At 41.6% G+C, this 24,666-nt stretch overlaps 1 protein-coding gene across 1 annotated transcript; it reads right to left on the minus strand.

The window, feature by feature from the left end:
- Positions 1 to 814: 814 nt before the first annotated feature.
- Positions 815 to 23,011, minus strand: slc7a8a (solute carrier family 7 member 8a). The gene is made up of 7 exons (XM_050068085.1): positions 22,210 to 23,011; positions 13,785 to 13,989; positions 10,795 to 10,946; positions 3,054 to 3,179; positions 2,005 to 2,158; positions 1,221 to 1,344; positions 815 to 985 (listed from the first exon to the last, which is right to left on the minus strand). Exons 1-7 carry the CDS (start codon positions 22,340 to 22,342, stop codon positions 815 to 817), a joined length of 1,065 nt encoding a protein of 354 aa, XP_049924042.1. The 5' UTR covers positions 22,343 to 23,011.
- Between the last annotated feature and the right edge of the window lie 1,655 nt (positions 23,012 to 24,666).

The raw sequence follows: 24,666 nt of genomic DNA on the forward strand, positions 1-24,666 counted from the left end.
CAGAGATACAAAGGAGTCAGTTAATTCATACACAGACATTATTTAAGTCTGCAGTACGTCCACATGTTATATGATGAAAATAAAAGACTAGAAAGTGTTAAGGAGATGTTTAATATGTCTGCTGCCATTAAGGGTTGTTATGTTTCTTCTTTATTGTTCATTGCACGTTGTTTTTTTCCCTATTATTAATACAGGCAAATAATACAAAGAACACAGAATGGTACTATGACAATATTATCTCTCAAAAAAAGTAAAAAAGTAAACAGAAATTAAAAGACGAAATAAAATCAATAGGATCTTCAATAATTACAATAAATAGGTTAACAGTATTTAAAAGATTGAAATAAACATATGACAGGTGCAGCGTATTTGGAGTGTTATGTAGACCCACTCTTAACTAGAGCATTTCTTTACCCCATTTCACGTTGTGTTGTGCTACATGGTAGACATTGGCTATGAATTTTTGGGGGGGAAAATTGAATTGAATGAACTGAATTGAATCTCATTCAATCCAATTTAATTTAATTTAATTTAATTTAATTTATTTTATTATTATTTTAATTAATTTCATTTTATTTAGCTTCAAATATAAATATTTTATTTAACGAAATAATTATATTTATTATCTGGTGACAGTTTTAATCCAGAATCCCCACATTTTGTTGATGTATATTTATTATTTATTAAGTTTATTTTAAACATTTTCTTTCCTATCTCGTTAATCATCTCAACATCCCTTAGATTTTTAGATTTATCTCATGATCCTGACACCCTAATTGAAAACCAGTGCACAAGGTAATATTTACAGCAATTATTAGAGGCGCTGTGATGGCAGCTGGTGCATTGCCCACACATAGTATTGAAAGTTGTTACGAACTAACCGCGAAGAGGTGAAGAGGGAACCGTTGACTCCCCCGAAGGTGGAGAGAGCCACAGAGATGGGCATGATCCAGGACATGACTCCCAGCAGCTTCTCACCAAACGTCTGGGATGGAGGAGCAGGAGGATGGAGGTTAAAGGTTGGATGAGAGGGAGGGACAGGAGGCAGACACACAGGTGGGTGGTTAGATGCTTATTTCATCATGTGTTCACTACTACAATGCAATTAATGAGGTACAAAACCAACACGTCTGACTCACTAGAGGGCATCGTTCTACTATAGCAACATGTGTTTGAATGAAGTCACAGGATCACCCTGTGTCATTCTCTGAGATACTCACCACGGCAACGGCGTTTGAGGCGAGCAGCTCCTGGGGACTCATGGCTGTGACGTAGGCAATGTTGGCAAAGACGTAAACGAAGGTCACGAGGGGGATGGAGATGAAGATAGCACGGGGAAGGTTCCTGGAGATGATAGAAACAGCATTGTTTAAGAGAGGAAAGCTAAAGAGAAGGAGGTACATGGGGGGATTTAAAGAAGGAAATTAAAAATGGTACCTTAGGGGAGGTGAATTAATGGATACTGAGGTTATTAAAATGAATGTGGGATTGTTAGAAAGACAGAAAAATGCAGAGGAAATTAAGAAATAAACCATTTTATTCTTCCAGAAATGTTTCTAGGTCAGGAGCAAGGCACTGGGAATGATGGTGAGAATTTATCCCATGCTAAGTTAAATAAATTCATAGTGCTTTAAGAAAAAGGATCAAACTGGAAAGCTTAGTCAGTGTGCGACCGCTAATCACTGAAAAAGCTAAGAGCAGCTTCAAAGGCATACTTCACCCCCAAATGACCATTTCTACGTCAGTTACTCGCACTGTGTTATGTTGAATTTGTAAAGATAACTTTAACATGCCTCCACGCTGAACGAAGAATACAAATTCATGAATTCAGCCTAACATGGAATAAGTAACTGATATGATCATAATAATGGGAAAGATCATTTGGGGGCTGAAGTATTCCTTTAAAAGCTTTATCCCTTTGGCAATGAGCCATTCAGTACTGTGGGAAAGGGGTTTTCAACAAAATATGACTACAGCTATGACAAGCAGAATATAGAGTCTTACACATAGGGGTCCACCAGCTCCTCCGTGACGTAGTTGAGGAAGTTCCACCCTCCGTAGGCGAAGGAGCCTTGTAGGAAGGCTAAGGCTATCAAACCCACATCATAGTCCTGGAAGGGCTCGAAGGCATTGGCCGGCTCCAACCAGTAATACTGTCCTGCAGGAGGAGAAGATAATGCAGATTTAGTTTGGTGCTGCAGCTTTTTGTAAAGGAAAAATCCACCGTTTTCATCTTTTGTTGTTTCGAAATATCAACAATATGTCTTTTGATCCTAATTATCCATCAAAATTGTCTCATTTATTTCGGGTTTTCTGTCCCTTACATAAGTAAGTCGGTGTGTTTCTGAGAATTTCTTTTGGGTTTCCTGATGTTGTTTTGCTGTAGGGGTAAACAAACTAAAGTTTTGGGCTTGTTGTGAAGGAAACCCAGCTGAAAACCATCATCTTATGCAATCAGCGTGTGTAAAACAGGTAAAAGACATTCCCCCAAACCCTGTAATGTGACTTATTTGTAAAATCCACTGTGATCTCCAGAGCTCCCACTGGGAGATTATCAAACACTGTGTTTTCTGGGGGTAAATGTCTAAACCGTCCATCTTCTCCTTTGTCATTACATTTTTCCTGAAATCCCTTCTTGAGGCATGTTTTCAGAGAGCATTAAAGTATTTCTACTCTCACATACCGTCCCTCATATATGACCCAAAGTCTCCCATCGAATCAGCCACTGGGCTCTTCATTTAACTTCAAACGCTTGCACAGAAATACCCATTTTGTTTTTTCAGGGGCCTACTCTCTGTGGCCCCTGTAACAACTGGCCCTCAGCCATGTTGTGACAGTGAACCCGCACAGGCGTGTTGATATTGGCAATGTGAGTTTAAACCAAAAGGGGCCCCTAGAAACTCACTGACCCCTGCAGTGCCCATGGGGAGTCTATACTGTCCCACTTGGCCGAAGGTGCCCCCAGTGACCGCGAGTGTTTGACTTTTGTGACTTTCACACACAGGCACCAGAAAGAGGTGGAATGTACGGATGTATGCATTCAGGGAGCTTACCCTTGCAGATCTGCACAATGCCCATGATGATGATGAGGGCGAGGGCCAGGAGCTTGCCGGCGGTGAAGATGTCCTGCACCCTGGTGGCCCACCTCACACTGGAGCAGTTCACCCATGTCAGCAGCACTAGATGCACAAAAAACAACAGTAAAACAGAGTTAGTGCTCATATTACTCCTTCAAATCCCGTTTTCAAATTGTGCTTCCTGCTCATGTAACTCCGTATTTTTCAGACTGGAACCTTTTATTCTATATTTTTGTGTCAAAGTGACTAATGGGATCAACAAACTGGTTCAGTATTAAGTGACAGGGCTGAAGACGGCAGCCGTGAAGAGCATTTGTGCACGATCAATTTATGTCCACTAAAAGTGCTTGTTTTGCCACTGATAGGCTCAGATTATTATTATAAGTGTTTGACAACCTTACGGAAAGGATCCCAACAGAGATAGACCTTTTTATTCAAGAGTTTTTGTTTAACCAGACTCAGCTCAGAAATCACCATCGCCAAACCCACCAGACTCCATTGAAATACACAGTCATTTTAGCATGTATAGAGCCGACATATTTTCACATCTAACTGGATGAATTAAGGGTTTATTTCAACCAAACCTGAATCGGTGATTGCTGGAACAGTGGAAAGATAAACCAGGATGCTCTTGGTGAGTTTTATTTTGTTTCTGTTGACTCTGAATGAAGTATGTTTTACGAGGATAAAGTTATTGTTTATTTAAATGGAGTCTGGTGGGTTTAGCGATAGCAACTTTGGGACTGTTTCTGTTTAAACAAAAAGGTTCGTACCCTTTAACAAAAAGGTCTATCTCTGTAGGGATCATTTAAATAATATTGTAAGACACTTAAAGTAGCAATCTGAGCCTGTCAGTGGCAAAAACAAGCACATTTAGTGGACATAAATTGACGGTGCCCACATACACTTAATGGTTACATTGCAGCCTGTTTTGCCTTGGATGGAATAATGTTCGGCAAAGGCTGGGAGATGATTACGTTATAGAGTGAAATTAGTAGATTTATGCGCTGACTGTTCTATTGGTCTTGTAAAGGAACTGTCACTGCATTGTTTTTAGTAGTCAAACTGATTATTTCCCAAGAGAAGAAGAAGAAGTTATGAAACTGGTTACTGACATGTATAAACTTGTTAGACACAAGAATTCAGGTCACAAGCGCTGTGTTTTTCTACGGATTTCGACGGAAAGTGACCTGATCTGAGGTCAGCGAGTAGAGAAAGATTAGAAGCTGCACACCGCAACATGTGTGACGTGGCTTAACATTTTAACACTGCCATGACCTTTGACTGTTGCTGCACCGCGATACTGAACTTCACCCATTATCTCTAACAGTACACCTTATGTCTTACCTGTGGTAGTTTTCTTTCCATTGATATTTGATATTCACGGTTCAGTGATTCTAGTTCTAAGAGTAACTTTTAAAAATCATAACGATAGTCCCGTCCATGCAGCTTAGAACATGATGTAAATATTCCAGTCAATGGCCATTCTGATTTAATTGCTGGCCCCCCTGGCAAAAAGAATTAGAGGCCGATATCACTGTTTTTAAGAGGTTGTGGCATGCTCGTTTTTAAGCTTGTCCGAAGGCAGTGGTATTTTATAAAACTGGACAACCTAAGGCATCTCTTAGTACCAACCATATTGGCATAGTTTGTCAGTAAGGGGGCTAAAAAACGCTCCAAAATTAAGCCGAATTTTGGCGAGGGAACAGCTGGCATGGCCATTTACAAAAGGGTCTCATGAACTCTCCGCTCAAGATATCTGATTAAAAAGGGGTTCTATGGGTACCTATGACTCTCCCCTAAACTTGAGAATGCTTGTTCCCTATAAAATGTCCTGTTCCTAACAGTCAATGTACTTCTTCAAATTAAAGCTGTATGTTTACATAGTTTTAAACTAGCCCAAATACTTCAACAGCATAATCGAACTCCTGAAAATGAGTTATGGCTTTTGGTGTGCCACCCCAAGATTGTCTTTGCCCCATCTGGCCATCCTTATGAAAACTTTCTAGGAGTGCCACTGCACTCATCTGACATTAAAGAAGGGCAAAAAAAGCTGTGAAACATATATGGAAATGCTACTGAACTCACTTCAACTTGAGGCTGACCTAACACGGACAAAGATAATGGATTTGATCTGTACCGCTGGGTACAACAGGCCAGTGGGTTCATGCCAATAGGGTGCCATTAAATAACAGGCCTGTTTGACTCCATGGGATTAAGTTCATCACATTAAATAACTCTGAGCTGAGCTGCCACTGCAGGGAACAAAGACAGATGTACATGCACGGGTCTGTACTGATAGTGTAGATGTGCTGGCTTCAAATGAAGAGACACACAGAGCTGGGGCTTCAGACTGGGTTTGTTTGTAGCTGTTTTAGGGAAGTTTATAGTGTTTTTAAGTTAGTGAGTGGGTGTTTTAAAGGGGGCAGATGGGGGGAAAGTTGTGGCTCAAACTTCCTGCAGTGTAACTACCAGTCACTACAGCGGACAGAATAAGAGTTGCAGTTAGTGCGTCTGTTGCTACTCAACAAGAACCAAAAAAACAGGAAATGAGAAGCCGAACAGATCAGCTTACGACTTGGTTTGTGTACTGCAGGCACAATGAGCTCAAATACAACTGATGGCAGCCCTGAGTTAATACATCCTAAACCTCTTAACTCAGCAGTACACAAAGTTGTTTTAGGAACCAGATGATCTTTCGCCAGCGCACTGCGTTACAGTATCAACACATGTGTCCCCTCCTTCTCATTTTTGTCCATGTAAAGACCTGAGGACAAATTCTCCGAACCACGGAGCCAAGGGGCCGCTCAGCTGTCTGTAAGCTGAGTATACAAAATGTGTGTATGGAAACTTGCTGAGTTAACTTTGTTGGAAAACATGACTGAGTTATGACCTTGCACTCTGCCATCTGTAGGAAGAGATGAACCCCCGCATGTTTTTGAAACGGTACACCTTAAAAAACCTTTGCCAGACCGGCCAGCGACTGGCAGTATCTGGTTTGGTCACTGAATCTGGACTGGATTTGTTGGTAAATATGTAATGTTATATCCTGAACACTATTACATAATATTCTGCAGGGGGACAAATTTAGGAAATTGCAGAAATCTAAACACAGAATCAGATAAACACATGCACGGTGTCAACAACAAGGCTGACATCAGAGTTGAGGGGAAACAGCTAACCTCTCACCCACTTTCCCCCTGAACAACAACAACAAAACATGGATAAAACATCTATAAAAAGGAAAGACTTTTTTCGCTGAAAGCAGCCAGACAACATCTGTCCAATGGACATCGTTCTACCGGCTCAGCCAAAGCTGAAAACAAACCGGAGTTATGACTGCTGACAGTTCTTGTCCAAACTGAGCGCATTTTGCTTCAGGCGTTCATGGAAGTGGGACAAGAAAGACAGGTAAATGTAGGTCAATGTGTTTAAATCCAAACAAATAAAGTATTCAGAGAGTGGAGCACTCTGCCAAGGTTGTACTTTCTTGGGAATTCCTTATTACATCCGCCAAAGAGTTTGTCTGTCGTCGGCAGAATGACTCAAAAGCATGCCAACAGATGTCAATAAAACTGGCAGAAAGTTATGTGCAATGGAGCATGTCACTTTGGGCATGCATAGCAGCACCATGTGCCATATAATGAAGTATTTCAGGCGAGCATTAGAGGACATTCTCTGTTTTCGTTTCTTTAAGACACACCTATTGGAGTAAACCTCGAGGTCTTCCTGCAAATTTCTTCTTAATTTTGTTATACATTTGATTTGAAACTTGGTGGAAGGGTGGAGCATGGGCAAAGGAAGAACCCATTAAAATGTATAGCTAGTCCAAATCAGGGAGCGGATGCACAAATCATTTTTTACTTTTGTTAACATTGCAAGATAGGGCATTTAGCCTTGGCGGAATACATGCCATACATCTTAAAATCCAGTGGATGGTTGTAAAGTTTTAAAAAGACAGAATATAGCCAAATGTAGAAACACAAGTACCACGAAACTTGAATGGTAGCCTTCACATGTAGTTGCTCAAACTTCATACAGACATAAGTCCATACGGAGAAGTTGTTCTAATAGTTTTGTAAATATAATCCAGACATAAATAGTGGTCGGGCTTGACCAGACTTTTGGCCTGGTGCAGGTCTGAGCTCTCCAAGTGTCCTTCTAGCTGCTTGTGAAACACTTCTAGTAACTGCAGCCAGATTTGGATTACACATGAAATCTGATGAGATGTTTTTGAGACATCCTAATCTGCTGACTGACCGACACAACTTCTTTAGCAGGGGTAGTTAAGTAGAGGATCTCTTGGTTCACCGAGTACAAACGTGTGTGTTTTTGTGCATGCCTTTGGTTAGTGAGATTTCCACTTTGTCAAGTGCAAACTGTGCAGCAAACTGAGCCCATCTGCCAGTAAACATCATGTCACAGGACATCCTTTCCAACTCTAGGAAAAAGAAAAAAAACCTTTGGAGATCAGTTTAAGGGAGATGAAATACTACTTTCGACTGAGGAACGCCGACCCTGACTTCTCACCTACTTTTAGAGAGACATGCAAAAACCAGTTTCCATTTATTTTTTGAGTGACGTTTTGTGTAAGAAATCTACATAAAGGACACAGCTGTTTTCCTTCTCTGACAAGCGTTTAGCAATGACTTACAAGGATGACTGAAGGAATATTTGCACTCATATTTCCACTTATAATATCATCAGGTGATCTTAAAAATGAAGCCACAACTAAAGAGCCAAAAACTGCAGTTCCTCATATGGCCACTAGAGGCTGGCTCCAGAAGCGAGTCAATCCTCATGGACCCCCATGTTAAAAAGCCCATATTTACAGCAGTAAACATGTTTACAGCCTGGTACAAAAACAGTTTTGGCGTCAATGGCTAATTTCTCCGTTTATGACAACTGTACGGGGGATGAATTTTTATATAACTCACCGTTTACATTTTATCGAGGCTTAAAGTTATACATAATTAAGTGTGTGGCTGATTTGAATGGTCGTCATCCGTTAACGGGTCACGCCACGCCAACAACATTGGTTAGGTAGCATAAAATGGCATAACCCCAAATTAAGTAGGCATAGCCATAGCTATTTAATAGCTAGCTAATTGTAACGTTTCAATCAATGGTTTTAGGCCTGTTTTTTGCTAGCAAAAATTAGCATTAGCATTCTGACAGCTAACCATATCTGCAAAGGCACCGTGCTAACAAAGCAAGTGGCTAGTGTAAGGGTTATCTCCACACTCTTGTCCAAATATGGTCACTTCTGGCTCCAAAAATCCAAGATGGCGTTGTCCAAAATGCCAAACTCAAGGCTTCTGCAAGCCAATGGCTGACGTCACAGTGGCTACATCCATTATTTTAAACAGTCCATGCTACAGTATGGCAGTATATTGAATCTTAACCCCCATGTAATGATACGTATCGCCAGATTCCCGCCAATACACAGCCTTAGCATTAACAGAGACCAGTCTTGTTTCGTAATCCTCCACAAGGTTTACTTCGCAGTAACCCACTAACACACATATATACACACATACAATACACACACTCTTCTCCAGTGCCCATGCCTCTATCTGAAGGCTGCCTGTAGTATTTGGCTAGTGTGTGTGAACTTTGTTAAGGGATCCAAACCAACCACTGTCACGTTGGCGGCAACACATCTATCCATTTGTCTTCACAGATTCACTGAGCAATGCAACACTCCTCTAGCTGCTTTGATATATGATAATAAATGACCTCTGATGGAGGGTTAAATAACACGGGAGCTTCAGAGAAAAAGGGGGAAAACTGGGACACGAACTGGATAAATCAAGACACTCAATCTGTGACGGCTTTAAATAACTTGGAAATTATAGACAGATTTGATGTTGTAACAACGACCAACAGAGCGAATGCTGCTGCAGTGGAACATGTGCTTTAATGTTAAATACTTTGCACTGCTCAGTATGTGTGCTATTTTACATGTTGTCCTGCAACTAGTGTCTCAATCCTGAACTGTCTTGTAACTGTGTCACAGTTCGTGAAGCCTGTCTCAACAAGCACACTCAAAACAGAACACTAAGTCCCTTTTGCTCTATTTCTTTAGGCTACCAGTGCTCTTTTATCTTTATATTATCAAAACTGAATCTGTGTGAAGTCTGAGCTGTTAGCAGGGTCACCAGGAAAGTGCATTTTTGAAGGGGAATGAATTTAAATCCTGCGTCCCTACGTCTATCAGTTTGTTTCAACATATCCATAAAAACTTGAATGATGCTGTAGTTGTTATTAGAAGACATTTTGCAAGATCAGATATTTGGCGGAAAGCAAATTTAATACGTTAACAAGATTGTAAATGCTACACAAAATTTTTATTTGCCCAGATTTTTCACTAATTCACTAATTTCACTAATTTCACTAATAACACTTGATTATTTTTCTTCTTCAAGCTTCTAAATGAAATACCCCAACAATGGCTGAACTGTTCCCATGAACATTTTGTCGCTGTCCCGTGAATCTTCTCATCGACTTCTCAGCAAGAAAGCAAATAAGCATGTTTCCCAAAATGTCAAACTGTTCCTTTCATGTGCCTTTCTCGCCCTGTCTCTTGTATTTACCTCAGACACATCTGTCAGAGTGTTGCCGTATCGTGCTGAGTTGCCAAACATTTAAGTTAAAAACAAGGGAGACCAGTTTTTCTTGAGGGAAATACAGTTGAGGCAAAAGATTAGGCAAAACAGACAGCTCTAGCAGACGCGTGGGTTAAATTTCCGTGACTGTTTAAGATTATGTTAAATCCCTGTGATCAATTTTCCGTCAGTGATAATGACACATGGCTGACAGATACAACTCGCCCCCAATACTGGTTATACAAGTATTGCACATAGCAGGGACTGTGTATTTATCTACTTCTCTGGCCTAGTATGGGAAATACAGCTTGTCAACTCTGTGATAAGTCAACAGTTAACCGCCGAGAATATGTTTGAGCAGTTATGTTCGTCTATGTTATTTTCGTTATTCTTTAGTTAATGGCATTGAACATCACCCGGGTCTGGCGGGAGCTGGCTAGCAGTGGTCAGCATTTGACGCGGTGCCCCAACCAAACATCATCATTGTGGAATCACTGTGCACACCCTCCGGTCCCCACAGCCCACCTTGGTTAGTAAGCGGCTCAGTTTTGAGCTACAAACCCCCTTTAGCATTGCTAACTACTGTTAGCTCTGTTAGTTCTGTTAAGCTAATGTCGCTAGCAAAATGCTGAACAATGCCCGCGTACCAGGGCGACCTGGGGGGACATGAGAGGATGGTCACCATGTTTTCGTGGTGTTTTTCGTGATGTTACCAGCTGTATATGCGAATTAACGGCTTGGCTAGCTATTTCCAACTCAACGCAGGTTGTGTGCAGTGCAGAGCAGCCAAAGCTAACCAGTGAGGATTGGAGGGTTGGCAGAAACTAGCATCCCTAAACTCAACCATTGAGTCCAGTGGTGTAGTGGAGGGTATATGCAATCATATGGGGTATACCCTCCTGTTTTTCTGGCTGCCAAAAAGCAATTGGAATATATAGGACAGTATACCCACTTCCTAGTAGTGCACCCAACTCATCAACTGCCACTACACCACTGATTGCTTGAGGCAAGTTTACTAGTCGGCATGCAGAGCCTTGCTGTTGCGCGTTACAAAACATGTGGGCGACAACAACTGCACGTGTTTATGTCTAGACGTCTGTATTACTCACAGAGGCAGACAGCAGCCAGCAGACGAAGGCCATTCTCCGGCGGGAAGCAGGTGGGGAAGAGAGGCTGCAGCACGTAGTTGGAAAACGTCAGCGCGATCACGGCCTGGTTGGTCGGGTAGATGACCAGCACGGCGATCCACAGACGCAGGAACCTGGGACAAAAAGGAGGGACAAACGGTTACAAACATAGAAGCATGGGAGAAACAGTGGGGTGTCAGGAGCACACACAGGAAGGGGCCGAACAGGCGGAAACACACCACAAAGGCACATGGCACACATCCTTCCATTTACAGATTCCCATTAAAAACAGGCTATTTTTGGTGGAAGGCGACACAAATGTTAACTCTAATTCTTAGGCGAATCCAAGTAACTTTTTAATCTACCTCTAATGTCCTTTTTAATGTTGCACTGAAACAGTAAGTCAGTTAAGTTATTTATGGATTGTACAGTGCATTAATCACGCTTGTTCCAGCCTCTGAAATGTGAGGATTTGCTGAGTTTGTCATTTAAAGTGGAACGTCTTAGCGTTTGTCAGATAAGTAAGCTATTTGTGGATGTCACCTTGCACTTTTTTTGCTGTTTTGTGAGATTTTAAAGGCTAAATCCAAAGAAAAAAACAGTTGACAATACAAATCATAACTCCTCGCAGCCATCAAGACAGAGCACAAGGGGAAACCCCGTGCTGATACAGCATGCGGCACCAATATGGCAGCACATTGCTGACATTAGTGAGTTCGAAACTGACAGGATGAGTCACAGACGACACTGACGCAAGGCTCGTTGGTAGTGACCCTTTTAAGTCACTGCAGCTTCACAAATACAGGGTGAGAAAATGGGGGCGGGAGAGAGATGAGAGGAGGGAGAGCACGAGGGTTTAACTGAGTGAAGCAGGAGAAACTGGGCGAGTGGTTTTTCTATGAAATTCCCTGAAAGCTTATGGAGGGATCATTACACCCAACTGCGTTAACAGGATTGTGTCTCACTGGAATGTGTGTGTGTTTAATGTAAAAATGTACATTCATGCTAGCTGGAACATCTATGTGGACACCCGTAGACGTTGGACTTACATGTTTGCTTGATACATTTTTTACAGCTTTACAACACTAGTTACTACTTAGATTTTAAATACTCTATAAGTCTTTCAAATGGGGGACAAACAGACGATATGCTTGCATTTTATTTAGCTTTACATAGCTGTGACTCCCTGCAACCTGTGGCATCTGTTGTGTATTCAGGGGCGCAGCCAGATGTTGTAGACACTGGGGGCTCAGCCCAAACCTAGGAGGGTCTAGGGGCATACTTTCCTAGGGAGATGATTTTCCCATTTACTGCAGCTGTATGTACTAGCTGTACTTTTACACCTGTCACCTAAACAGAGCCAACAATCGTCTGATTTTAGCTTGGTAGGAATTCGGCATTAACAGCATTATTAATAGAGAAGTAACAGAACTTTTGCTTCATTGATTCGGAGGTAGATTCAGAGAGACTGAGGGAAAATAACGCAAGGTTAAAGGGGTTTTAAAATCTTTAAAGACTGACGACCTTGAGAAAAATTTGTTTGCTCCCCTGCTCCTTGTTCTTGAAACCTTGTCCATTGAAATCATGTGTGTGCGTACAACTTTACGAGCTGTTCCCCTTTTTTCCACCAGCTAAGGTAATGTAAGCATTTCTGTTACTGCAGTCACTGACCTTTACAGTATGCATAACCGATCCCCTCCACGCCCACGCACACACGGGGATAAAAGGAGCAGGACAACAAAAACAAACACCCCTTGAACACGGTTTATTTATCCTAGACGGAGGGCACAGGGAAACAGTGTGGCCCCGACGCTTCAAACCCGACTACAAAGTCCCCGGATGTAAAAGCTCATTGATGTGTATTGATAGCTACTGTACAAAAGGGACAAAAACAATCATTGGCTGTTTTGTCTGAGTGAATTCCTCTCCCAAAATACCCCGATAGTATGTATCCTTGTGAAAAAAAACAATGGTCTAATCTGTGTTTACAGTCTGGGCAAAGGCACAGTGTGTGTGAAATTAATGCTAACAAACGATATTGTTCTTCTTGGAAATTAACCTTGTGTGGTTCCCAGCATTTACTGTAAGTTCTTTAAAGGTGAATGACTGTAAGAAGGCCGGGTGACAGAGACGTAAAACCACACAGCAGTCCGACTTCTGGACATTTTTGAGTCATTTTGGCTGTTTGTGAAACTACCGTTGAAACATATGAGTCAGTATTCGCTTCATCATTTTACTTCATCTAACTTGTGATGTGGACTATAAGCAAAGGACCCCCTGCTTTGGATCAAGATGTCTGACCTACATGAGCAGGCTCATCCACCAGGATAAAGAGGGGAATCTAGACATGTTGGTATGTTCACCTAAATCCATGTCAAATTAACTTTAATTGTTTGGGAGGCCCCTTTTTCTAAAAAACTGGGTCATATACTTAAAGTTCCAGTGTGTAGGATTTAGCGGGTTATATTGGCAGAAATGGAATATAACATAAAAAGTATGTTTTCTTTAGTGTATAGTCACCTGAAAATAAGAGTCTTTTAGAGTGTTTTTGTTACCTTAGAATGAGTCGTTTATATCTACTTAACAGACGGTTCTTTTGACCTTGGGATTTATCCAACTTCTATGGCTTAGAGGCTTAAGGTAAAAAATGTTCCTTTAAAAGTGAGATTTTGACGGTAAAAAAAATCTCACGACTGGGTGCTTTAGAACAAGTCTCCAAGCCAACCTTAAACCAACAACAGCAAAAAATTGTCATGATAAAATTTCTAAATGTCCTTGAAAATCCACCAACCCACCCACTGTACTTTCCACTCCCGAACAAGCCTCTCTTTCTTATAAACATCTTGTTACTGATATACATCAGTCTGCTTTGATGCATCCTGCATACTGACTCAAATCACACCTTCAAATGTCATGAAAATGCTCCTGAACGCCCTTCTGATTGTTAATAAGTAGACAACTGAATGACTCACCCAGCCAGCCCTCCGAAGATGTCCTTGACGTAGGAGTAGTCTCCCCCCGACTTGGGGATGGTGACGCCCAGCTCGGCGTAGCACAACGCCCCGATGGCTGTGATGACGCCCGTGATGATCCAGACGATCAGGGCCACGCCCACAGAGCTGGCGTTCTCCAACACTCCCTTGGGACTGACGAAGATACCTGAGCCGATAATGTTACCTGGTGGAGGGAGAGGAGAGAGTGTCAGGTGTCAGTGCAGAATTTAAAACAGGTTGTTGTCAGCTTTGTATGAGAGGCTGCAATGTTAACCTATGTGAATAAGCAAAGCATTTTTTTATGGGTTTGTTGGAGGCATTTAAAGGGGCATTCCACCATTTTTCCACATAGAAATTAGTTTTGCTGTCATGGGAGGTACAACTCAAACTGAGAAAATAAGTTGTATAATATCTGTTGTATCTCTGGATGAGCTTTGTGCAGTCTTGGGCTTGAAAGCCACTGGCAGAGAGTCAAAAAATCCGCCATCTAGTTGCATTATGAGAAGTGTAGGATCTAGTATTTTGGAGCTTGACTCATATTCGGAAATAAAAGCCAATGCATCTTTCTTACTGAAGGAATGCAACACTAAATCCAAGACCCTGGGGACATGAGAGTTTTGGGGGAGATAGCAAGTCAACAGTACATGTAGCGTACAAGTGTTATACATCGTCTGAAAGCTTTGAATCTGAAGATTAATTTGAGATACATCTCAGCACAGTGTCAAATTTATCTAGTCATAAATGTGTAATAAACCTTGTGTTTTGTTTGGGCATCTATTCAAACTTAAGTGTAGTATAAGTATATGGTGGCCAATCTCTTGTGTAAGTTGTTGCAGCAGTTTTTGAATTGACACCATTTGTTACACAGATTTAGAGCTAACTGTGAGCATTTATGAGATACAAAAAAGTCAAAAATCCCTCCAAAATACCACATTAAGACGCCAATACCTTGAGAAACACTATGTGTTTGGTAGTGACCAAATGCATACAAATGGGCGCCTCAGGTTGTCTAGTTTCACATGATAGCACTACCTTCGTGCTAGCTTTAAAAATGAGTGCGCCAAAGCCCCTTGAAGACAGTAATGTCGGAGGAGATTGCTGGTGCTACCACAGGTCAAGGAGTAAATTAGCCTAGCTTAGCATAAAGACTGGTATAAGAGTTAGTTAATTAATCAATTGATTCATTTTTTCTTGTTTGTTAAATTAAAACACAAACAGTAATGTACAAGCAACAAATGTGCAGGTTTTCTTTGTGTCTCAGCAGTTGTGATGGTGAGAAACTTGGCATCCGAGAGACAACAAGACTCTATAACGTCACTGCAGCCGACTGTTAGGGAACAAGACAAACCAGCTAAAACCACAAACTGCCCATAAACTAATGAGGTACAGCCTGTTAATCGGAGTATGCTAACTGCACAGTTTGAGCAGTGATGCAGCAGCTGAGCCATCAGGCAAAGTGGGAAGCTGTAATCTGCTGACTTAGCACAGCTATGAGGAGATGGAGCAAGACAGAGAGCGGGGTGAAAGAGTGCAAAGAGGAAGGAGGAGGGATGAGAGGTAGATGCAGAGGGGGGAGAATAATGCCCTGACAGATTCAATGAGCATCAGAGTACCGGGCACTTTACACAGGAGCTGAAAGATGGCGGGACGGGCGTTTGGGGTTCTGGTGCGACGTTAAAGAAGCCGATTCACTCCTGTCTGACGAGGCTACGACAGAGCCGAGGTCAAGAGCCTCTGATCAGATTCGGCTGACTGTGCTTGAACCCAGCGGCCAATAAAAAGGCGTCAGGGTCAAAGGTTGAAGGTTTTAAATCATAACTGAATGATAGGGTGAGATTATAGGCATTTACAGTACAAAAGTCAAAGGTGTGAATGATCTGTCACATCGTGCCTGTAGAGTTTTCGTGCTACAACTTCCAGTGAACTACAATTTATAACCTGCAGCTATATATATAACTACATGTGTCGTGTAACAGTGTAGTCATGGTGATTTACATCTTTTATTATGTAAAAAAGAAATGGAAATATTTGCTGATTTTGGCTTCTTAAATGGATGATTTGCAGTTTTTCTTAGTTTAATATGCTTGTAATTTTAATACCGTTGGTGTTTTTAGCAATTAGAAATACAAATCTGGATTTTTTGCATCTTTAGGAGCTCTAAAATCCTTGATTTATAAAAATCAAAGAAGCATCTTTTCATGTATGTACTTGTAATGAGGGGTCAGAAGAGTCACTTTAAGGGGTCTAAACATACACTAAACTATGTAAAACTCAACAGATTAGACCATAATAGAAAAAAAAAACGTTGTTAGCTGCAAACAAACGAAATGTAGATACTGCTTTCTCAGAGCAGTTAAACCTATAGGAACATCTGAACATGTGCCAAACTGTGTCCTCGCCTGAAAGCATGAGGGCATGCAAATCAGCTAACAGACTCCATATGCATCACGTGCGAGTGCTGAGGACAGCTGCTCATTTATGTAACCCAGTTGCAGGTAAAAGGTAAAAAGACGACAAACAAACCATCCCAACCCTGATTAGCTTGACATCTTTATGGCAGCAGTGGTCTTCACTGCATGACCTTTGACATCCAGGGGGTAAAAGGCAGCTATGTGTTGACTCAGCACTTTCCTCTGTTGCAAACTCACTGATATGCTACTGCAACATAAAGTCTGCAGATAAAGGGAACGTGCCAGTTCTGGTTTGAATGAGTGGATATTTAGAGTTTTATGTGAGGGCGACAAGCGGGTGCTTTTGAGCAAACGTGCACGCTCACATGTTGCGTGGTCGTGTCATGTGCATCACTGGACTCTAGGGGTTGTGAGACATGCTGACTTATGTGGAATCTTGTCAGGTTTCCTGTTCTTGTGGTCACTTTTTACATCCTTTTGTCTCCAAAGAGGCCAAGAGGGAACATGACATTTTTCTTTTATAAAAACATGCTGTTGCTAAACTCTCTCTTGACCTAAATCTCAGGCTAAGTGCACGCTTGTTTAAACTTTAAAGCTACAGGTAACTTTTATGAGAACTTTTTGTCATGTTTTCTAAATCTGTTGTTATGTTCTAAAAGAAGTACATGAGATGGATAATCTGCAAAAAAAATCAGGTCCCTTCTCCTCTCCTACTGCCTAGGGCTGCCACGATTAGTCGACTAATCGATGACTAATCGTTTATTAAAATAATCGGTGACTATTTTAGTAGTCGACTAATCGGTTTGAGTCATTTTTCATAGAAAAGTACTATAAAAGTGCCCCAAAATACTCTTACTGCAGCTTCTTACGTTCAAATATTGGCAGCTTTACACACTCTCCCGTGACAGTGAACTAAAACCCTTTGGCGTGAGTATGAAACAAGACATTAGATGACGTAATTTTGGGGTTTGGGCGAGACAGACCGACATTTTTCAACATTTTAACAAATTTTTCGATGAAATGATTAGTCGACTAATCGAAGAAATAATCGACAGATTAGTCGACGATGAAAATAATCGTTAGTGGCAGCCTTGCTACTGCCTCTAATGGCATTCACTAGAATCTATTGCAGCGCACGGAAACAACCAATCAGAGCCAAGGAGTCCCAACTGTGGCTGATAATCACGTCAATCGCTGCTTGTTTGCTGTCAGATTGTCAAACTAGGCAGCACCGATCAAATATGAATCAAGATTCTGTTACTGCATTGCCTATTTCTCACCTCAAATGTTCTCAGAAACATATTTTAGTGTACTGTTTAGCTGTAAGATGAGAAAGCTTGTGACCCGGCTGCCATGTTGGAAACAGTCGGCAATAAATTCTTATTTCATTTATTGGTGAGTAAATATAGTAACAGTTTCAGCAACTATGAAAAAAGTTACCGACTGTAGCTTTAAGAAGCAGTGGATAAAAAGTCTCTTGAGGGAGCGTGCATCACTTTGTCATATTTCCGGATCTTTTTACAAATCTCGGCAGGCCTCAGCCTCTTTTAGCACAGGATATTTTGATATTCTCCTTTGTTATCAGATTGTTGTTTCACTCAGGAAGAGGCTTGGTCTTGGACATGCTCTCTGAACACATTACAGTTCCTCTTGGGTTGTGTTTGATGTTACTGACAGCAGCAACCCCACTTCACACAATTTTTCTTTCACAGCCTTAGACAACTCTTAATTCTGATTTTGTGGCTTATTTTGTATAATCTGTCGTTTATTATTCAGGCTACTATTTGGGCAAATGACAGCCATTTTCATTTTTATTTCATCTGCCAATTATTTTCTGAATTAATCAATTAAGACATTGGTCTAAAAGATGTCAGAAAGTAGTGAAAAATGGAGACACACTAGGTTTGGTCCCCAACATCTAAATATTCAACAGTCAATATTGTTTTCAATGGCTGAAGACATTCATCTGCACTTAAAAATTAAATAACGAAGTTCCAGTTTTTATATTTTAAATGTTTTCTGTTTCACTTTAGTCATTTCCTTATGTCCATTTCTCACATTTATGTGAGGTAATGCTCAATAAATACTGCATAATTTTTAGACGTTTTTGTGTTTTTAGGAGTATAACTACTTGCAATTTAAATGGAAATGTGTTAATATATTAACAAAGGTCCAAATAGCATCATTTAAGAATTTGAAGAAGACAATCCAAATCCTGGTGAGCTTGGATTTTCTTTTCGAATATATTTGGTACATTTTTCTGTAAAACATTTCATCACAAAAATCACATATCCACTGTTAAAGCAAGTCCTGTGCTGTGTCTCAAATTGTGTACTTCTGTACTTACACTTAACATTTTGAGTGCATAAGTGCGTTCACACTGAGTAGTATGGAAAAATGCAGTGCACTATGAGTACCCGGATGGTGCACTCAAAATGGTCAAAAAGTTGAGTGTGGAGTGCAGAAGGCGCCACAGGGTTACAGTCTTTAACTTTATTCCTTCCAAATAAGTTTAAAAATAGCCGCCAACAGACGCCATAACGGTGCTATGAGATACAAAATTTTACATTTGGTTACCATCATAAATATCAAGATCCAATCTGAACGCTGAGACACAGAGCCAATGAGAGAAATTAATTGTTGTGTTATTATTAGCGCCGAATATTAACAAGCATGTGTGTTTGTGTAGCATTATGATATAACTCTGATCAGCCTTTGTAAAGCCCTCTAAGATTAGTTCTTGCATTTCCACCAGGCGTTAAATCCCTGTTCAAACAGCCACCAAGCTGAGGCAACCTGCTGCTTGGCCCTCAGCCAGACACTCTCAGACCCTGCAGGCCCATTCCCCCAGTGTGCGTGTGTGTGAGTTATTATTACACCAAAGCAATTTATAACACTGCAGCAATTCATGAGAAAAAGGGGGGGTTTGATGTCATCATGACTTCTGGGTTTAGACGACAAAAAGCTATTGTGATGGCGTAAAAACTGAGCTCAATGTTTAATCAAAGTGATGTGAATTTGTGCAACAATTACAAAACGCATAGATTGGAGTCCAGCTCAGACGTGGTTAAGCCAGGCAAGCTAATAAAACAACTTTATCAGGGCGGGGCCATCTTCCAGGTGGCCAAAAGTTCACTTCTAATCCAAATTCCCGGTTTTGTAGGATTCAGGATCCATGTGTGTGTGTGTGATAAATGCCTGTATCGTACAATAGGCCATAAAACCATTTGATGTCCTCGTGTGCTCGGCTTTTTCATGGAAACCCAGCGGGGCATGTTCACAACGAGAGGATCAGACGAGTCACCTGACCTCACGTCTCGCTCGCACATGACAATGTGAGCCGAGCGAGCATGAATGAGTGACTTGGTCAAGGACGAAAGCCCCTGCTGAGAACAGTCTGGTGACTACGCTGAGGTGTATGGACTCTGGACGGCTGTAAAAAAATCTTCTAAGAGGGCATGAGAGGCTTAACGCTGCCAAGCAAGTCGGCTGATGAATGGAGAGCGATAATAAGATGTTTTATTAATTAAATTATCTACATGTCGCTGTATAGATACACTCAAGGGTGGGGCTGCAGATAGAAAATGCTGGCAGCATGCAAAGTGATTACTTGCTTGTAGTTTGTGAGTTTTTCTTTTTCGATGGTGTTTTCTAGATTTTAGAGCTTGATCATTGCTTTGGAAAGGTGTGAAAACATTATTCTATTAATAAAAGTGTGTGTAAATTGAGTTTAAAGTTGGTTTAGCCTGACTTCTACTGTGCTAGAAATGGGGCCCTCTTAGTAGAACCTCAAGTATGCAAGGAGGAATGTACAAAGGGAGAAAGAAAAAAGCCTTCTCATCAACACTTAGACATCAAGGTTCCTCTTCATCTCTCCACGTCTCTGTCTCTCCTTATCCTCCCTTTTTTCCCAGCTTCTGTCTGTCTCTCTCTCGGGAATTCCTGTGTTCACACACACTCTCACTCACTCTTTCTTCTCTCCTCCCGTTACCGTGGAAACGCATGGGTGAATGAGTCATCCCCTCCCCTCTCTTCATCCCGCCAAGGTCATCATGGAGACCACACACTCTCACCTGGACAGCCCTGCATTTGTATCGATCGACCTGTTGTTGGATGGTGTTATCTTCACTTGTTTGTTGTATCGAATGGCAATGACCACTCTCTGCGTTTCTGTCAGTTACCCCCATCACTGAATACAATGTTTGCATAATTACTCACCCTGTGTTACATTGAATCTGAGAAGAAGTGGAGGAGGAATCCAAAAATGGAGAAAATTCCTGATGAATTGAACTTATAGGGGGCCGCGTTTAACAGCAGCTAAACTATATCAAAACATCAGTTTACAAACTCTCACACAACTCGTGCAGTATAATCCAAGTCTCATTTATCCAGTTGTAACCTCAGACCTTCCCAAACATTTGCATTTTTAAAACTGAACTAAGAGTGAAATTTTATCAATGCTATCTCCAAAGCCAGACTCCATTGATAAAAACAGTAATTTTACCTCGCTGAACACGGGAGCTGCTGATCTACCTCTGCCTTGATTAGTTAGTTAGTTTGTGTTATTGTGTGACCTTGGTGAATCTGAACTAACCGTTTAAAACACCAAAGTCTCACAATAACACAGACAAAGTAACTGATGTAGGCAGAGGTAGACCAGCAGCTCCCGTGTTCAGCAAGGTAAAATCAAAGTTTTTGTCAATGGAGTCTGGCTTTAAACGGAGCACTGACAAGTTCCACGTTGAAGGCTGTCTGTTTGGGGAGTACTGAGCATATGACTGGATAAATGAGACTTGGATCATGCTGCGTGAGTTATGTGAGAGTTTGTAAACAGATTTCTTTTATCTACTTTTGCTTTTTTTGAATGACGACCCCGATGGGTTCAATCTAACAAAAAAACCCTCTCCTTACTGGATTCTTCGTTCACTGTGGAGGCATGCAAGAGAAACAGTTTCCTTCACAAATTCAACGTAACACAGGGTGCATTTCCTTTAGGTTAAGTGATTGTACTTTTACCATAAATCTGAATAATAAAGGCAGCAAACATTCTGATAAGTTATTGATGATTAGTGATAGTAGATAGTATTGTATAGTATAAGACTATAAATTAGAGCTGAAACAATCAGTTGATTGATAGTGCCAATGCTTTAGCTATAGTAGTTGCACCCTGGATCCTACATTTCCCACAGTGCAAATCAACTATGATTCCTGATGACATCACCGGGGTTATTTTCTCAGACTTTAAAGAGCTCCTTCCAGAGCTGCATTAGTAATAAAACAACTGTTTTCACAGGATGAGCCGTACTGCCCATGACGAGTAAACTGAGCTTAATTTGTAAAATCAGCGAGTGCCCCTTTAAAGTTGTATCTTCCTTCTGTATTTAGTATTTTATGTCAAATAAAAGAGCTGCAGGCAGGTTTCTAACTGTCCACGTGTTGCCAGCCTGCCATCTCCCTGAACGGACCCAATCCTCTGAGCATCAGAGATGAGTGAGCGTGACGACATCATCATCACCGGCCAGGCTACAAAGAAATGATGAAATCTGACGACTGATTAAAGACTGCAAGGGGGGGAATGAAAGCATGAGGCTGACGCAACAGATAGAGATCTGAGAGCATATACTTATCACACAGCGCGCAGAGAGTGCGCACAAGCTAAACATTAAACTACTCTCTGTGTAAATGTTGATGTGGTGCAGGAGACATGCCCGACTCCTGTGCCAGGATGCAACATCCTTATCCTGAGACACCCACACGTTTGTCATAAACTTTAATTGGTGGCTGGATGGAGTCTGATCCCTGTGCAGCTTTTATATCCTGTCTCTGTCTTTTTAGTTCTTACACTCAAACACAGTTTTCACACCTTCTCAGACGCACACATCAACTATTAATAGGCAGTATGGGTGCACTATAGAGGGGAAGTATATGTGGGGTGACACAGACAACGAGTTGCACATCTGGCTCGTACAGAAATGACAGTAGAGCAGACTTACCAACTATGATACCGCAGGCGCTCACAAGCCCAATTTCCTTCTTGAGCGCCACTCCGCCTCCTGACTCCTTCTCACCGGCAGCATCCTTGGCAGAGCCCGACGTGCTGCTCCGTTGTCTTGCACCGTCCGTCATTGTGGATGTCTGGACTACCTGCTTCTTTTGGTTTCTTGTCTTCTTTCCCACCTCACAGCCCCGTGCGCTCGCCTCACCTCGAGCTCAAGCGTCTCCTGTGTGCGTAAAACGTGCCGCACTTATCTGATGAGGAAAGTTGTTGCGCTGTCAGCAACCTGTGACGGTGAGGCTTATTACCCTGAGCAAATACAGTTAATAAAAGGCAAAAAAATAAGTGCAGGCTGTTGGAAATCTTGTGCTATATGTCAGTGTCCCGCTGCAAAATCCTCACCGCAGCTGCAGCTGTAATTTCTTCAAGATTTAACCAAGCAAAACGCCTCTTGTGCTGGTGCCTGCCGGTGCCACAGGTGGTGCTACAGGTCACAATCAAGTCCAGTGATCGAGCAAAAAGCGCATATTCCAGGGGCAATCCTTATAAAGTCATAAAAGGAAATAACTCCTTTGTGTCTGATGTGAACAGCAACAAAACCAATCTCAAAACCAACAAAGCGCTCTCACTGGTTCCTTGTTCCTGGTGTGAGCTGAAGACACAAAAGCATCCTCTCTGCGCGCAACCACAAGCTGCTCCAGAGGAAAGTCGTTCAGGTCTGCGCCGTAAACACCCGAGCTGTGTGTTTGGTTTGGATAGGAGAGGTTGTAGTTGAGTAAATATACATGGTCTCCTTCATATAAGTACAGTGGCACCGCCTCCTCCCCCTCCCCGCCTCCACCTACTCCGGCTTGTTTTTCCTCCTTGTGCCTCTCCAGGACCCTCCCATCGCCCTCCCTCCGCACCGATCAGCTGTTCCTCCAAATTCCCTCCTGCTGCTGCTGCTGCTGCTGCTGCTGCACTGTACACCTTAAACCCCCCCAAACAAGGCAGCTCATGTGTGCAAAAACAAACCACGTTTAGGCTGCAATACCTTCCTTTCCCTGTCTCACACTAACCACTTCCTCTTACAGTTTTTTTGTCTCACGCAGAGAGAGAGGCGCTCACTCATTCACACTTTATTATTCAAGATGCAGCTCAAGCCGGGGTCTATTTTTAGTCCCAAGATGTCACTCTACGTGATACAAAGACCGCTGGTGTGTTCCCATCCTGCATGCACAACAACTCTCACCCTGACCTGAGCTGTTAGTAGCAGGTTGTTTTTCCAAACCATCTGCCAAAACCAACCTTACCTGAAGCCTGATATTGCATGCTGTCAAAACACAAAACAGATTTGACCCTTCTACCTCTTTTTTTCTCGCCATTGTTGAACATTGTGTGCGTGCTGGTGATGGGCGGATTGATTCTTTTCACAGTATTGGTTCCTTTGAGTTGATACATGTATGTAGGCTACTGAACCTTTTGAGGTTTGCAAATTATGTAGCGCATTTTCTTTGTAGCGTCCATGTTGTTTCCACATCAGGGTTGAAAATTAGCACCAGACAAATGCCGGGAAAATTTTGAGTCGCTGATAGATTTTGGAATCCACCAGCCACAGTGACAGGTGGACAAAATTTCCGTCCCTTTCCTACATTGCAACTTAAAGCTCGTGTATACACCGAAGTTGGAAGAACCACCATTCAAGGAGTTCATAAATACACTATTTTTCTGGCAGGGGTCTCAACTCAAGTCTGATTTAATCAGTCCTCTCTGGCTGCTCTACATTACAACTCATTAGGGATTCATGAGCACTCGGACGTTCATCACGTCGACTCGATACAAAACAGACTCCAGAAAGAGTCGTTCAAAAAGATTTGTTCGTTCATAATCGCTCATCACTACTGCATGCAAATGTTTTACTCCATGCAGATGATACCCAGGTGTGTCCGATATTATCTTCCTCATGTGTCCTCAGGCATTTTTGTGTCCACTGTTCATGCTGTGAGCAGCTTCCGTCTTTCGGAAAAGCTTCAGTGCCAAAGTGTCTTTCCCTTTTCATTGGGATATGTAGTATACATACATTTTTTGTGCCCATATATAACATATTAATTGCATTTTTTGCTGTCTTTTGTTTGACTTTCGCATGATACAACCAAATAATAGGCTAAATTAATGCACTGTACTGACACTTATAATTCTATCTATTTGTTTAGTTAAACTTTGTTTAACCAGGTGACTTCCACTGTGATTAGGAATCTCTTTTTCAAGGAGGACCTGGCCATGATAGGCAACAGCATACATACAAACACATAGAAACACAAGTAATACAAAAAGGGAAGAAGAAATGATGTAAAAATGATGTAAAAGGAACTCGCAACTCAAAAGAGAAGTTTTAAAAAGTTTGTTTTTGTGACCTGGTAGATTAGAAACATTGACGTTTGAAAGAGTCTACCTTTAATTCTTTTATTCTGGATTT

Source organism: Epinephelus moara, chromosome 17, assembly GCF_006386435.1.
Source record: "Epinephelus moara isolate mb chromosome 17, YSFRI_EMoa_1.0, whole genome shotgun sequence".
Taxonomy (NCBI): domain Eukaryota; kingdom Metazoa; phylum Chordata; class Actinopteri; order Perciformes; family Serranidae; genus Epinephelus; species Epinephelus moara.